The 13458-nt window shown below is 38.5% G+C and overlaps 2 protein-coding genes across 2 annotated transcripts; one reads left to right on the top strand and one right to left on the bottom strand.

Moving 5' to 3' along the window:
- The first annotated feature begins 36 nt into the window (after positions 1 to 36).
- Positions 37 to 6761, top strand: LOC145467410 (transmembrane protein 59-like). Its single transcript, XM_081450968.1, has 6 exons — positions 37 to 216; positions 422 to 530; positions 1933 to 2030; positions 2796 to 3054; positions 3395 to 3576; positions 5364 to 6761. The coding sequence occupies exons 1-6, from the start codon at positions 67 to 69 to the stop codon at positions 5496 to 5498; spliced, it is 933 nt and encodes a 310-aa protein (XP_081307094.1). The 5' UTR covers positions 37 to 66; the 3' UTR covers positions 5499 to 6761.
- Positions 6762 to 9103: 2342 nt separating this feature from the next.
- On the bottom strand, positions 9104 to 10399 carry LOC145467055 (uncharacterized). Its single transcript, XM_081450573.1, has one exon. It carries the CDS (start codon positions 10068 to 10070, stop codon positions 9393 to 9395), a length of 678 nt encoding a protein of 225 aa, XP_081306699.1. The 5' UTR covers positions 10071 to 10399; the 3' UTR covers positions 9104 to 9392.
- Positions 10400 to 13458: the final 3059 nt, after the last annotated feature.

Raw genomic sequence — 13458 nt, 5'->3', positions numbered from 1 at the left:
TTCATGCTCAAATCACGTGACGGCTATAAAAGCTTGTGCCTGTCGCGAGAGGAAACAAAACAAAAAATGGCTGAAAGACCACAAGGTTTAAGCCTTTTGTCTGTCGTAATTTCTCTCTTGATCTTGCAGTATAGCTTTGCAGATGAACCGGCAGGCATCTTAGATCAGTGCAAGGAGAGCTGTGAGCGAAGCTACCCGTTACATACCTACCCAAAGGTGATATTCTGAGCTTATGAATTATGAAGACGTTTCATGTGGCATTGTACTTGTGTACTGATAGATTGCTTAGAACTCTTTGTTGTAGCCAGCCATGCGGTAATTTACCCGAAAAGAAAGAGTTACAACTCGAGATTCTGTTTTTTACTGTCATCTGTTTTACTAAAACGCTAGTAATTACTTCGTTTCTCTTCTCTATTCTTAGGAGGAGCCTCTGCTTGCTTGTAAACAAGGGTGTCGGTTTTCCGCTATCTCCCAGTTGAAAGCGAGGGTGTCTGATGTAGGCGAGAATTTTACGTTGGCGTGTATAGCAGGTAAGCCTCCGTTTGTTTTCGGCAATTTTAATTGTTTTGCTTTCTGTTTGTCCATGTTTAGTCTTATTTATGTCTTACTGCGATCATTTATTTAGAGCGAATTGCGCCTAAAATTTATATAAGAAATTAAAATATTGTTAGTGTCACAGCAACCTCCTGTGACAAGAAAGAATTCTGCATCTTACATTAATGTTCGTTGCTTGGATATTTTTTGCGATTAAAATACAATCAAAAGAAGTTTTGTACCTTGGGTTTAATTTATGTGTACGTTTCCTTTGTAAATTTTTAAACTATGATCGATTTATTTAGTGCGGTTTTCACTGAGTGTCGTTATCATGTCGGAAGTAGCCGGCTTTCACATGACCTCATATACGATTGGCTTAAAATCTTGCACCACTTTTTCATCCAATCAGAAGTAATACCAAAACTGACAGTGACTCGGGATTCCCTGCACTTCGGGTCAGGTGCATGTGTTTACTTTGAGTTCACTGGAAAACTGTTCATCTGAATTTCTGGGTCCTTTGTGATATATTGGTTACAGTGATGACTTTGGAGTTGTTTTTATAACACTTTTTTTCGAACGAAGTAATTGTTCTATCACAAGAATAATCATGAAATATTCCATGGTCCTTGTTTTCTTTATTAATTAAGCTTATAGTTATCAACTTAGCAAATTGACATCACTTTTTTCGTGCATCTTCCTTGTTATTGATCATGAATTTTGTCATAACATTTTCAAAGTAGCTGTGGATCGCTGAGTGGATCTGCAGACTACTTTGACACTGTTATGATGAAATTCATTGTCAGTAACAGGACAGACATATGAAAAACTGACTTCAATTTGTTTTTACAATAAGAAATTGTCAAATTGTCCGCTCTCGCTCGCCGCGTCAACATCACATAAAATTAATTATAAATTTATGTGTCTGTCCACTTATTGACAATGAAAATAAGCCAATGCGCTCGCGAGAATTTCCGCAACTATTGTAAAAAAATATATCGAAGTCGTGGCATACAGTGTATAACACTTTCTTATTTTGCCACTTTACCATAATTCACTGGAAGTTTTTTAATGTAGCTGGCTCATTTTTGCTGCCATGTTGGTTGGGAAGATTAAACTTACTGACAGGTATATTTTCAATTTCTCTAACATCTCTTACTGAATGTGCAGATCCAGAAAATATCCATACCTTCTTGATGGAAGGACCCCTCCTTCCCACCCCTCTGAAAACTTCAATTAAGCTCCATACATTTTTTTTTAATTTTTTGGTCTTACAGACCCTCCCCCCCCCCCCCCCCACCTCCCCACCTCTCTCTCTCTCCCCTTCAAAGGCTGATGTAGCCCATAGAAAATTTCCTCCATGTAGTGAAGCGGTACATGTTTGTTGTATTTCATTTTCAGGTTGTCAGGAAAGCTATGAAGTTGAAGAAAACCGTTATGCTTGTGTTGCTGGATGTAAGTTGCAAGATCAAATCCCATCACCAGAATCATATGTAGAAGTGAGTATCAATCATCTTTATTACTTTATTATTTAAATTATCCACTATACAACCAACATGTGTACATGTACATGTTAGTCAATATATAAGCCAGGACACTTAAAAATTGTGCAGGCTGTGACACCTAAAATTTTGAAGCTGAGGGGCCCAGGACCCTTTCATTGGAAAATCTTATGGGGGCACTGGTCTGATACCGTTAGTGGAAAAGCCACTGAATCAACACTAAAATTAGTACAAAAAATCATAACCCAAAATTTGTGAAATTTCATGTAGAAATGGAAAATATTTTGATATGACTGGCTGGTCTTCAGCTAACTTAAGACATGCAACTCTGTAAATTGAGTTAAACAGAGCATCAACCATTTGTGGAGAGTCTAACCAGATAATCAACGGATATTTTATCAACAGACACTACACTTCATGTACAGTACAAACTTAAAGTATTTACCCATTGGGACATGGCAAACCTCATCTTTGCCGAACTGTTATGCTATAAATCTACTGAGGTGGGACAAATTCCTCGACCTAGTCTTGCATGAATATGACCAACAAGATGCAGTGGCCGGTGACAAGAAGAGTATTGTTAAACATACACTGTATTTCACGAACTTTTCAAACAAACACTCTTGGTATTTTCCAACAGAACACTTTAAATTGGTACTGTAAGTTGTTTTGATGTCATATTTCAGAGTAAGTCAATGAAAACTCTTGAATTGCATTATCAAATGATCTAGTTTTTAATGATATTGAATACACGTATTTCAGGAAAGTATGCCTGATCAGTGGAGTTTCAGAACGTACATGGTGTATGTATACCCAGTGCTTGATGTTAGCAAGTACTGCCATGGCTTCCTGAACAGAGTTGGTTATTACTACAGGATGTCAACGTCTTATTATTACACCTATGGGGATGGTGATAGTATCATAGTTGAGGTTCAAGAGCAGCCGCAAGAGTTTATCAGCATTCCAAAATTTGATGAGGTGGATTTTGTGGAGAATGATGAAGCAGATAGCAGTTACAGTGGTGAGATAAACCAGTATAAACCTTTTCTGTAGTATGAAGCAACTAGGAATACTTCTATTTCCCCCTGGATGGGATGCTAGTCCATTGCAGGGTTACCCCCAGCCTTAAATTTTTCGGTACTCAATTATACATCAGGGCAGAGAGAGACACTGTGAAAATAGAGTGTCTCTCAAGAATGCAACACAATGTCCCCAGTCCAGTCCACCAACAAAAGAATCATTAGCAGTAGAGTAACTTGTCAGCATATGTTTACTGAATGTGGGTGTTGATACTTTTTTGTTGTTGTTGTTGTTGTTTTTTTTAATTTCTTTTTTTTATTTTTTGTTTTGTGTGTGTGCAGATGATAGTGATGATTCCTACTCTGGAGCCGTAGTTCAAAAAGGCCGCCAGTGGTTGCAGTGTGTTTCACAGCGGTCTGGGCTTCCTTTCTGGTTTTTGACATCCACTCTCTTCTTGTCCATTTTCTTCCTGATGTGGCTCTGTTGTGCTACAGCCACCACTGCAACAAAGCAAAAGAGTAAGGTATGTGTAATATTCATCTGATTTTTCTTTTTACAATATGTGATTCCCAGAAATATGCATATCAACCCTACCAAGGGTTACAGAAGATTCCAGGGGGGGGGGGAGGGGGTGAGGGTCTCAAAGGCGAAATTTTTTTAGGAAAGTATGAACCAACACTGAAATTTCCTGGGGGATGGGGAGGTATTTTCTAGAACAACACAATCATGTATGCCTGTAAATTTTCGTCAATTTTCGTAAAGTGTTGACCCAAAAAATTGTCAAATAAAATAATACATCGCAGTGTTTCCGCCAGACAACACCATTGTGCGAATCCCGCATTGCAATCAGAGATGGGCCCCCAGAAAAAAACAAAACAAAAAAGGGCCAATTTAGCCCTTTTCTTTTATAAGGCTGCAGGCTTAACACAGGCATAGTATTTTAAAAGCCATCCCATGGCTCGAAATTGCGGCCAATGCAACTAACATTTCATCCTTGGCATGTATCGGCAAGTCACTTGTGGGAGGTTTATTGTTTGAAGCGTTGTCGAGAAAATGATATCTCCCATATCTGACACAAACCATTCATTCAAATAGTAAAATACTCTTTCCCTGACGAAAGAATTGTTTATCGAAGTTTCTATGGTGCGCCGCTCACATTTTGTTATTTTTAATTTTCTTCGAGGAAAAGTTGTGTGTTTCGGCACACTTTTCCAAGTCGCTTGCTTGGACTGTGTTTACTTTGTGTCGAGAAAATGTTATCTTTCGGTTGTGATGTTTGCTCCATGAAGATGGGATTGTTGAAGCGTGTATCCCTGGTTCTATTTGACAAAAAAAAACAAAAACAAAAAAAAAACAGTAAATACTCTCTCTTTTAATTAATATTCAGTCAGTTAATTTTCAGTCAAGTGCCCAATGGCAAAATGTTAGTTTCAGCTAACATTTTGCTAAGAAGTCTAGTCTGAAGGCATATGCGCGTATACTGTATACGCGTATTCAAAATAAAGAAAACTCTTTCTCGCTCTGTGGCAAGCTGTCAAGCCATTGAAAACAACAGTGACCTGTTAAGAAAAGACAAAAAGCAATAGGTTAGCTCATATATACTAATCAGGCATACGTGGATATACATGTACTGTATACGGGTATGTGCGTGTATGCACATGTATATACGCATATTGGGCTGACACGAATTACGCATATAAAATTATTTTGGTTGGGATATATCTGAGCTGCACTGTAGTTGCTATAATGGCAACAACATTTCTCTGTGCTGACAATCAATAAGGGTTATGTTCTCACACATTATGTCCTTCTAGAAAACCCTATTGAAAGATCTTTGCTTCTAAAACATTCAACATAAGAAAAGAAGTCAATCCATTGGAAAACTTCCAAATGGCTGACCGTGTTTGAATTGCCCTATAATGCATTGCAAACCCTTGATCATTGACTACGTCATGTATGCCTATGGATTGTTCTCTTGTAATGCACGGATCATCTGGCAACCAAAAATTTGCATAAATTTGGCTATTTTTATCAATTGTTATTATTGTCCCCTTTCCTAAAAAATCGGCCCCTAAAAAAGGTCTTCATGGGCCACTTTGGCCCTCAAGTAAAATTTTCTGACTGAAACACTGCATCGTAACATCCCAAAAGTAACGACTGCCCAAAAATATGGACCAGAAATAGTCTTGACTCTCTGGGAAGTTGTGTATGTAACAGAGGGGAAATGTGGACATAGGGACAGTAGTTGTAATACTCTAGATCTTCTGAAGTAAATTTTCTTCAACCTTAACCTGTCTTTTTTTGACTAAGGCTGCTGTTGTTGGAGAACTCTTGTTCTTGGATGATGACAACTTACTGGAGAAAATGCCGCTAGTTAAAGAGGACGAAAAAGATGATGCAGGCCCCCTTCCTGTTAAAGTCCACATTGATGCAACAACTTTGTGATGGAGATAATCTTTGCAGACTGCACCTACATGTGGACTGGCTAACGGACATTTGACTGCATGCTTGCCTTTCTGACGCACATCTCTCTGTAGCAGACACCTCTCTCGGGCAGACAATTTTTATTTTATTGTAGACACCTGTTTACAAGTAAAACAGACATCTGTGTATAACGGCACACAACTCTCTAATGTGTAATGTGGATCCCTCTTGAAAAGAGGGATCTTCATCTGCTGATCTTTCAGTGTCTGCTGTTCAGTATTCTTCATGGGCACACACACACACTCGCTTGAAAACAGTTATGCATTCTATCTTACACTATGAAGTAGAGAGAAATTACACAAGTCCACTCTTGGTTTGTAATTTTCGTGTCAGTATATTAAGTTTTTTTTTTTTTTTTTGTAAGTAGCATAGGATGCTGTAGAATCTAGTTCAAAGTAATGAGTAGTACTGAACCTTCATCTGTAAATGTTAGCGTATGCATGCATGATTGACTATGTTTCAGGCTTCATATTACATATAAAAGTAGTTTAAAAAGTAAGGGATCAGGTCATATAGATTAGATAAAGCTTTTAATTATTTTCTTCGTACATGATAGGGCTACTTGCAGATTTGGAGAAAGTCCTCCCAGCTCCAGAGAGCAGCTAACAGTAATTTTTAATGTAGGGAACACCAATTGGGGAAGGGTTGTGTGGAGTAACTCAATTTACTGTAACTGGCAATACATGGAGATACTGTTAATTAATTTTACTTTAGGATTATATTTCCTCTTTATCTTCAGCAAGTTCTTGAATGTCTTTTGTCTTTCATTAGGAGGGAGATTTAGGGAAGGGAGATACGTTTTTGTATGCTAGAATTTTCAAACACTGTTAAAGAAAATTGGGAAATGAAAATGAGATGAAGGGAAACTAAAATTTAAAAAAAGGCATGATTATTTCCCTTTATTTAAATTCAGTGAGTTCATTTAATTTAGGCAGGGTGTAGGAAAGGGAGGGTGCGTTTGAAAGGCTGAATATTTGAACAAAAAAAAAAAAATTGGGCAAGTGAAAGTTAGGGCAGGGCTTGGTGTTGCCCCTTTATCTCACTAAGTTCTTCAAAGCCGTATGTGATTTAACTGTAAGGGGCGACAGGCAGGAAGTAGAGAAGGAAGTGGTGGGTTTGACTGAATTCATTCCAAAATATGATTTTGGGCAAGCAAAAATCAATTAAAGGTAATGTATTTAAGGACAAGGTCTTGTTATTTTTGGGCGTTTCTGTCACAATAGGTCACGCCAAGGTAGGCAGTTCTGTCACGCTATACTATTTTTGCCAGTTCTGTCACGCTACCTGCAGGCCACATTATTTTTAGTGCTTCTTGTCAATCTTCAGTTTTTGACAATACATGTACATATGGCTTCAACGTAACTGCCATTTACATGATTGTACCTTTGAAATATTTGACAAGAAAGATAGTTTTCATTACATTAAGGCTAGTTTTTCTGATAGACTGACTGTAAGCTTGATTCTTGCTTGTGTTCAGCTTAATGCAAATCATTTTAATCTTGGGCATGAACTCTTCTCGCCTGGCTTGGAAGCATTTGATTTGTTTTTCAAAGGGTTGAAAACATTATTTAAAGGTTTCATACCACTAAAGACAGTTCTTGTGTGACATACTCCGTGACCTAGCCCTGGAAGATAGAGCAGTTTTCACTTGAGTGTCAAAAGTAATTCCCAGTTGCTTTGTTCTTCCATTACCACACTACACGAGTGGCTCAAAAAAACTCCTGTCACTTTTTCGTCCAATCAGAAGTAAAAACAAATCCAACTTTGAATCGTCCTTGCGTTTTCCCGCCCGTCGCGTCAGTTACATGTCTTTCAAGTTTTGATTGGTTCACTGGATTGTCCGAAGCTTTTGTGATTGACTGGAGGGATTACTTTGTCTTTTTTACGACACTCAATTAAAAATTGCTCTGGCTAATGAGTGTTTGGTTGAATTTTTAATTGGGATTACAGCAATAGTTAATTGAGGTGAAAAGATACAAAGACTGAATATTTACCATTATGGCATGTTTTTTGGATGCACTGTATATCAAAGATTTTTGGTGCAAGCTAGTCAGGTTCCAAATGTTGTACAGTTATCTCAAGCAGGGTGTCCAGTCGTTTCAATACAAAGTGAAGTCGATTTGAATCATATCTAAAGTCAAGCTGGAATAAAGTGTCTTGTATGAACATAGACCCTCGCTTGTGATTGCTGCTACTTCTTGCTGCTACTGTTGGTGATTAAAAAAGCTGTTGCCACCAGTGGTCACTGGTTAAGTTAAAATCTTGCTGCACTGTTTTTACTGATTGTATGTAGATAGTGGTTTTCTATTTATTAAAGGTTCAATAAAACCTAAATTTTTCGCGTGGAAATTAGTTTATCCTGGTTTTATTTAGAGAGCTACAAGGGCCATTGGAGGAAGTGGGGTTGGGGCGGGGGAAGCGGGGGAGGGGGGAGCGGAGGATTGCTAAGATAGCTTACCCTCTTCAGAAAAAGGGGGTTGGATTGGATAGCTAGACAACCTCTTCCAGAAGAACCCACTAAGACTTTAAATAAAGACCGAAAATAACCGCCATCACTCCTGGTAGCTGTTATAAATCAGCACTTTGTAATTGAAATGTAATTTCATTTTCAGTTTTTAAACTCCTTGTACATAACTTTGCGGTAATTTTTAAATTCTGAATTTTTTATCATGTAGTCTACATTTTACGCAGGGCCTCTTTTGATACCATCCTATGGCTGATGGGGTAATGGGGTTACCCTGCCTAAATAAAGATGGCTTGACTTGACCTTTATTTTCTAGCTGAAACAGTGATATAATCGTGCGTGTGCATTGAAAGAACTTACCCTTGCAAACGGAGATGGTGATTTGACCCCATTACGTAGAACTGGAAATGGGAAAGCTTGGTGCAGAGTTTTGCACACAAACCCTTAGGCCACCATGCCTCCACATTTGCGAGTGTTTAAAGAAGGTAACTGTTAGAACCGAGTGTGTTCGTTGTAATAGGCTTGCACTGTTGTGGAATTAGTTCACTATCACCTTGGAGGGGAGGAAAACAGGTAGTAACATGTAAGATCATAACCTTGCTCCAAGTGGCTTGTTTCGAAGTTTGCTTGACACTTCTTCCTGCTGGGAAATTGTTACGAAAAATAATTTGAAATAGGCGATGACTTGAACAAAAAGTGGTAGACTTTTCATAGCAAGGAAAGGTCTTCTTGGCATCTGAAAAATTCATAGACCTCATTGACAATCATGGCCGCGATAATGGTTTTCAGGGTTACTTTACCCAAGTCAGCCGGCTTAGCCAATCAGAAGCCGGGTCTACTGACCTTGTATCCTGTGATCCGTTATCCTTTTTTTTATAACAGGAATTGTTACACATTTCAAATATAATTGTTTTTAATAATCAAAGTCTTCATACTACTGGAACAGTTGGCCACACATTTAAATTTTGTACCCATCAAGTCAAAATTATCATTGTGTAAAAACAAAAGAATCTCCGTCCTCTTTTTCGTATCAAAAGAGATTTCTTAAAACATAAAACGGCAAAAACGAACGATAAAATCCGACGTTTCGGAGTATTCATGACTCCATTATCAAGGGAAAATATATGTTAGATCATGCAAATTACAGCATTTAAAGCGATTTTGGCCTGAAGAATTAACATAAAAGGGTGCGAAGATTATGAAAATACTTTCGCACGAATGGAATCTGATTGCGCGTTTAGATTTGGCTTTAAAGCTCTTATAAAAAGCATTTCTTGCACTAAACAGTCGAATTTGTTTCTGCATTTCTTAAGCACATGGAAACACTTTAGCAGATCCTGAGGCATTGTCCTATGCACGTTCTTTTAGTGTTTGGCAATGGCGGAGGATTATTATTTATGTCCTTTTACACGATTATGTAAATGTCCGCGTGTGTAACCTACATAACCCGCATCACACAGGTCACATTGAAAACTGTAAACAACACACTGCTGATTCACAATCGGTGGCTTTGTTTCTTTCACATTTAGTTCTCGTTCAATTTTTCGGCTCACAAACATAGGCTGGATGGTGATTTGTACTTTTAAGCTCGGATCCTTAAGTTGTTTCCCCGCAATATCTGCTGAGATTTGGTCTTTAAATTGTAATAAAGTTACTCGAATCGTGTCATCTGTCTCTTGAGATGGTGATAAAAGTCGTTGCTGGTCACAAACCTTTGAGTCAACGAAACTTTTGATGGTAGAGTTAACGAGGCGTTTCGGGTACTTCAAACTGAACGGGAGAATACAATCTTCAAGACAAGATGAGGATAAACGATCTGCTTGATCAAGCATAGTTCTCAGCAAGCCATTTTGGCACCTATTGTCAACATGACTCTGACAGTGCAAGAGCAGACCTGAGTTAGTGGGTTTTATGTGCACCTTTGTCTCTATTTGAGGCGATCGATTCGATAACTGGATACCCAGAAATGGGAGCATTCCATTGCGTTCGGTTTCCATCGTGAATTTTACAGAGGAATGTACTTTGTTAAGCGTGTCCAGGAAGTTAGATGTTGTTGCTATATTCGACATGATGGCGAGCGTATCGTCAACATATCTTCGATAGAAAGAAGGGAGTTTACCCTCTAGCTCAAGGTTTTCAATTCACTGGAGCCCTGTACGAACAGTCGGATGGCTATGGGATCCCCTCTGGGTCCCTTACTAGCTAATGTGTTCATGTCCCACATCGAAGAAAACCTTGAGCTAGAGGGAAGAACTCAATACAATACGCTCACCATCATGCCTAATATGTTTCGTTGCGCGCGCTAAATAAATCACGGTGACAACTGGTCACTAAACTAAACCAGAGGAGAGCTGTCAGTGACGCTATAAGCGCCGTTGCGACGATTTTGTGATGAAAATCAACGACAGTGGTTTTTATGTTACCTTTTACCATTTAGTTTAAAGATATTTATAAATGTGTTGCCTTTGCTGTGTGTAGGGCGAATTCCAAGGAAATCTAGCGTGAAGAAATATATTTTCCTTCTTTTTCAGAAAAAATACTGTCGGCATTTTTGTTCGAGATTGAAAGTTAATTATCTCGAAAAAATGCGTTGCTACTCCTAGTTTTCTTTGTGGATTCCAATAGCCCTTTTTACGATCTACTTTTTTATATGGTCCTAATATAACAAAAAAGCCTATGTATTTAATGGGCACCGTCCTTAACGCGTCGGCTTGTGCTGTAGCCGATATAACGCACCCTCTGATTGGCGAATTCTCGGGCGTTGCTCTCTCGTAATGCCCGCGGGCCGATTAGAAGCAAAGCAAAGGGTAATTAAAAAGCTATTGCCTTTTATCCGAAAATTGTAGCAGCCTGAAACGATGAGTGACGAGGAACGCTCTAAGAGTAAAATTCTATTTAAAACATGAGGAGGTACAATTTCAGGAGATCAGCGAATTCACGGTGTTAAGTTAAGGACGAGTTGGTGACGGATAAGACGAAGGAATTGGCCCTGAATTCATCAACGACTTGTTTCTATTTTTATTGGCCATTAGTATATAAAATAAACGTAAAACTATTTATTTATCTCCAACGTTCGGTCTTCATGGGAAAATCTCAAACCTCGGCCTCGCCGTATTGACATCGCTATCGCTCGGTCAATACGGAAAGCTCTCGGTTGGAGATTTGCCCTAAAAGACCTCACTCTCGGTTAATATGTAGTTAATAACGCACGCAGCATACGTAATGCTTTTGCGCGTGTTATTTTAAAATTTCTAGAACATTATATGACGGGAATGAATAACTTGTTCCTTGCATTGTTGATATGTATAAGCTCTTGTGAATTTAATAAGAACACTTGAGACGACACTCGAGTAGGCGTCGTGCTTTCCACCTTCCCACGACCTGTGTTGTTAAAGACTCTCGAGTACTTGAAAAACTCAGCAATGCACTTTTGCCTAAGATGAACAAGATAGACTTTCCTATAAGCTTTGGTTTTGACAACGAGTATCATGGCCATTCGAATTGAAGAGCTTGAACGCTTTTAACTATTATACCACAGAGGTTCGGAAATTAAATATAAAAACGTGCTCAGCATGTAGCGGCAACGCAGTTTGTAAATAATATTTTCGTGAAAGGAAAGTAAATGCCAGCAATTACTAAGTCATTAATTACACTCTGTTATTATGTTAACAACTGTCTATTAGCGTTTGCATCATTCATAGATCTAAATGTGGAACACTTAACTTAAGTTCCCTGCACTAGATCGTGAGTTGAATCACGCGAGCAAAAATTGATCAGTTTCAAAATGTGCACCGTTGTTCTATAAGGAAACCAAACACTGTTTAGAAATAGTGCACTTCCCTGTTACTCTCTCAAGTCGAGAGGTTCTCTATACAAGCTTCCATATGTTGTTCCTGTTTTCTGACTGAAGTATCCAGAATTGGCTGCTGACTGCTCAACTGAGACTGAAGCTAATTAACTTGTCAGCAACAGTAGCAAATGATGACAATTAATGAGTTTTTAATTAGAGTTCCTGTTTTGAAGCCAACATGCATAAAGTCACGTTTTGTAAATGAAAATAAAACTGGTACCATCTAAATAAATTAGTGCTTCTATCTCGAACGTCGTCATGGCTGAAACGGAATCCACAGTTTGCATTGTGCATAATCAAGATTCTTATTAGTTTGATCAGTAAAGTGCAGTTACCGCCTCGTATTAACTTAAAAACAAAATGCCGACGTCGTTTTCTAATGACTTGTTTTATCGTCTGCCTTGTGGAAAAGCCACGATTTTGACGAAAGAGCCTTGTTTTATCGCTTTTCATCGATAGCAACAAATAAAGACCACCTTAATTGGTGGTTCTAGAGTTTTACAGCCAGGAATGCAAGATCTTTAGTGATGCTTGACTTAATTTGTATGTTTACATGGATCTAAGTATTCAACAAGGAAATTAGTCACAAATGCATATTAATTACCTCATGAGACAGGAAGTGACGCGTCTCTTATTACTTCTGACACAGTCGACCATGCATTCACTCTGGTGCACAGTGCCTCTCTTCTTTCTTCCTCGAGGATTTTGTGAAATTTTGAAAAGCAGGGATCTGAAAGTTTCAGTAGCCATTTATTCATCCCTCGTGGTAACTTTGATGCGTCAGGCATTTGATTGCGCCATTTGGAATTGCCATAGCAACGCATTCCCATGCAAGTTAAGCCAAATTTCGACTTTTTGGACAGAATTGAGTATTACAGTGCCATGCAGTTTTCCTGATCAGCATAACAGAATTAGCTAGAAATAGTACTGTCTGTTTAGGTTCCATTGTCATTTGGATTTGGCCCTTTTCCAGCAATTTACGATAGTTTCTGACTTCGAATAGTGAAGTCTAAGTCGGCCGACTCAAAGTGGCCGATTTAATGATGCCATGTGACGTCATAAAACTTAAGTGACGTCATAACACATCATAACCAAGGGAAAGCAATTCATCTCGCGACTTTTTTGAACGAAAACCAAGCTAGGTGTTTTTTTGTTGTTGTTTGTTTGTTTTTTGTTTTCTACTGCAACCAATTGCGCCGACCACGGTGAAGGAATGAGCTTGACTGAACGTTTCTGGATTCAAATAGTTGCAACATCCTCGTCCTCTGTTCTGTGTTGCTCCATCACGGCAAAAGCGGTCAAACTAAATAAACGATCCTTGTCACGTCATGCCTTTTTTGCAACGTAACGGACGACGTTCCAATTTCGACAAAAGAAACCTAACTAAAAATAAATAATAAATAAGTTTGCCAAATTAAGACTATTTGAAAAGGCGCTAAGGAAGTTAAGAGAAACCACACGGTAACAAGGTGGACCTGAAAGATTATATAGAAACGTACGGATTAAGAAAAACGAAGTTGAATTTTTAGCCTAGATTTTCAAGATGCGCGTTATCTTTGCTTAAAAGTAAGGTGGAATGAGGTGAACGACAGTGGATGAATGTTGTG

This window comes from Orbicella franksi, chromosome 14 (genome assembly GCF_964199315.1).
Source record: "Orbicella franksi chromosome 14, jaOrbFran1.1, whole genome shotgun sequence".
In the NCBI taxonomy this organism is placed as follows: Eukaryota; Metazoa; Cnidaria; class Anthozoa; order Scleractinia; family Merulinidae; genus Orbicella; species Orbicella franksi.
This window is presented reverse-complemented; position numbering and strand designations above follow the sequence as displayed.